General features: G+C 39.3%; 1 protein-coding gene across 2 annotated transcripts in view; it reads right to left on the minus strand.

Moving 5' to 3' along the window:
- Positions 1–2,987, minus strand: part of TM7SF3 (transmembrane 7 superfamily member 3) — a 45,301-nt gene that overhangs the window by 9,616 nt on the left and 32,698 nt on the right. For both annotated transcript variants that reach the window (XM_045288474.1, XM_045288475.1), the window contains one exon: positions 2,349–2,435. In XM_045288474.1, the coding sequence (XP_045144409.1) occupies positions 2,349–2,435 (87 nt within the window). The remainder of the gene's footprint in view (positions 1–2,348; positions 2,436–2,987) is intronic.

A 2,987-nucleotide genomic window follows, 5' to 3' on the forward strand; every position in this document is an offset into this window, starting at 1 on the left:
GAAACTATTAAATTGAGACCCCTGATGATTCCTACTACCTGGAAACTATCCTGTTAAGGAATTCTTCTCAATATTTCTAAGTATATTGATGGTTCTGGGTAAGACTGGTATGGGGTGGGGAACAGAGCTTATCTTTAAGATGTCCATAGTACAATGACAGGATTTGCTTTACAATAATGCAGTAATAAAGGGAGATGGAGACTCAGAGAAGGTGGCAGTACAGCCAAAGCAAGAGTCAAGACTTGTTGAGGATGAGTGATGGGTATATGGGAGTTCATTGATGTTTGAAAAATTCAAAACCATGGCAAATCACCTGGAAAATACCTCTTTAAAGTGTCAAAAGATCAAGGTGTCACTTTGGAAACTAAGGTGTACGTGGTCCGAGCCATGGGATTTTCAATCACCTCATCTGCATAGGAAAGCTGGACAATGAATACGGAAGATTAAAGAGCTGGTGCCTTTGGATAGTGGTGTTGATGAAGAATAGTAAATATCCCGTGGGCGCCAGAATAATGAACAATTCTGTCTTGGGAGAAGGACAGCCAGAGTGATCCTGAGAAGTCAGTCACTTACTCTCATGGACTGCGGACATGGAATTTCTCAGAATCACTAGCAAAAGGGCCTCTATGAATTTGTTGAAAAATAATAGCCCTGATTAAACTATGGAACTGTATAATGTGTGGAGTATGTGCCAATAAAACTGTTTTAAAAAATAAGAAAAGAAAAAAGATTCTGTATTGGACTGCTAGCTGCAAGGTCAGCAGTTAGAGACCACCAGCTGCTGTGCAGGAGAAAGACAAGTCTTTCTACCCTTGTAAAGAGTTACAGTCTTGGAAACCCACATGGGCAGTTCTACCCTGTTCTACGGGGTTGATAAACAGTGGAATCAGCAGAGTTGAGTTGTTTAACTCCTTAGAAACAAGCATAAAAACATAAGTTCTAAAAAACAAAGACACCTGTACAATCGTACATGAAAAATTCTAACAAACCTGCTACAGCTCAAAGTAAGTCATAAGGCTTCCAGGGAGTTCAGATGAAGAAACCATGAGACATACAAGGAGGGTCAAAAGGCTCATGAAAAACAGAGTTAGGATAACAGAATTTTTGCATGAACTTTTCAAGCTCCCTCAGGTAATTAAATACGAAACACTGAGAAAAACTAGAATTTGTAGGGTATAATAAATGTGTGTAAACACATACATATTTTTAGTTCCATGTGATATATATATATATATATATATATACAATATATAGGTATATATGTATAAATACATAGATACATACCCCAAATTATCACTTTTCTAAGAATACAGCCCCCTTCCCCCTAGGGGGAGGAACAACAGAAACTGTAGGGGAAGGGAGACAACGGTCGGTGTAAGATGAAGATAATAATAATTTATAATTTACCAATGGGTCCCGAGGTGAGTGGGGGTACGGATGGGGGGAGAAGGGGCTGATGCCAAGGACTCAAACAGAAAGTAAATGTTTAGAAAATAAAGATGGCGACATACGTACAAATATGCTTGATTCAATTGATGTATGGATTGTTAGAAGCTGTAAGAGGCCCCTACCACTGTGTCCACGTCATCTCTAGGGTCCGAGCCCGTGTATCAGAGTGTAACTGCTCCAAAGCATGGTTAGCAGCTAGTGCTTTGGAAGTAGATCAACTCAAACCACTAATTCCACTAACCAATTACACCATCCAGGAGCTTCCCACTGTAGGGAAAGGAGTTGTGCTTTCAAACAGTTAATTAAAGCACCTTTTAAGAGTTTTATTAAAACAATGATGTTCGCTCTCCCCTTGATCCTCAGTTACACAGCTTGATTAATTAACTGAAAACATCAGCTACATAAAAGACAACCCAAAGAATTGGAATCAATCAATGCATGAAGCATAACTTAGCCTAAGCCTGGTGCCTGAATCTCCCAAAACTGAGTCAGTCATTGCAGTCTCACTGTACATTGCTGCTCTACCACTGCCGGATGTCTACGAAATCAAGTCCATCACCACCGCCCAGATCAACACATATTCCAATTATGCCAGCCCGGTTTCTAGTCCAGGCCATCTCTCATCTACAAGCAGACAGGGCAATTGAAGGAGCTGATAACACAAACTGAACTTTATTCCCCTCTTAAATATGAAGAGGTTCCACTCCATCGTTGAGAGAAGAGATAAAAAATAGAAATGCAGAACAATCCAACAAAATCTTTATGAGAAAGACCCAGCCACACACCGATGAAAATCAAAAAAGCTGCTTACTCTACTTACAGGTCATAAAACCCAGCGACGTTTATGAAAAAAAGACTACAAGGCATATCAATCAACAGCAGCCCCACAGATGCAATACCTGTTTTCCAGAATCTGTGTCCAAAGAAACAGATGAAGAGACCAAGCAGGGCAAACAGAGTAAAGAACACTTTGGTAGAAATACTTCCTACAAATAAAGAACATTATTATTAGTAAATAGCACACATAATTGTATGTCTTATATTTAATTAATAGACAAAAGCTTCATGAAAAAAGTAAACATTAAAAAAAGTAAACATGATTTATTCCATATATATAAACTAATTTTTAAATATCCTTTCTACAGTTATGAATATTCATTATATCTAGGCAATGACTATCAATGGCTACTGCTGGAACAAAAAGAAAACACCAAAAAAATACATGCTTCCTCAGAAAGGTATACCATATTCTCCCCTGCCACAGAGCCGATTCCGACTGGAGCGCCCCTGTGGGGCAGAGGAGAAGTGCCCTGTGGGTTACCAAAGCTACAAGTCTTTATGGGAGCACAAAGCCTCATGCTTTTTCTGGTGGATTCAAACTGCTGCCCTTACAGTTGTAGCCCAATGTATATGCCACTACACCATCAGGGCTCCTTTACACAATATAACCTAGGATATATTCTTGTATAAAGAGGGTAGGGGAAGAAAGAGGAAACAAGCTGCTTAAGTCATAATGTTTCTTCAACACACTGACCAAA

The sequence above is a fragment of the Echinops telfairi genome, unplaced genomic scaffold (assembly GCF_000313985.2).
Source record: "Echinops telfairi isolate 266 unplaced genomic scaffold, ASM31398v2 ScPeMD7_21;HRSCAF=78, whole genome shotgun sequence".
Taxonomy (NCBI): domain Eukaryota; kingdom Metazoa; phylum Chordata; class Mammalia; order Afrosoricida; family Tenrecidae; genus Echinops; species Echinops telfairi.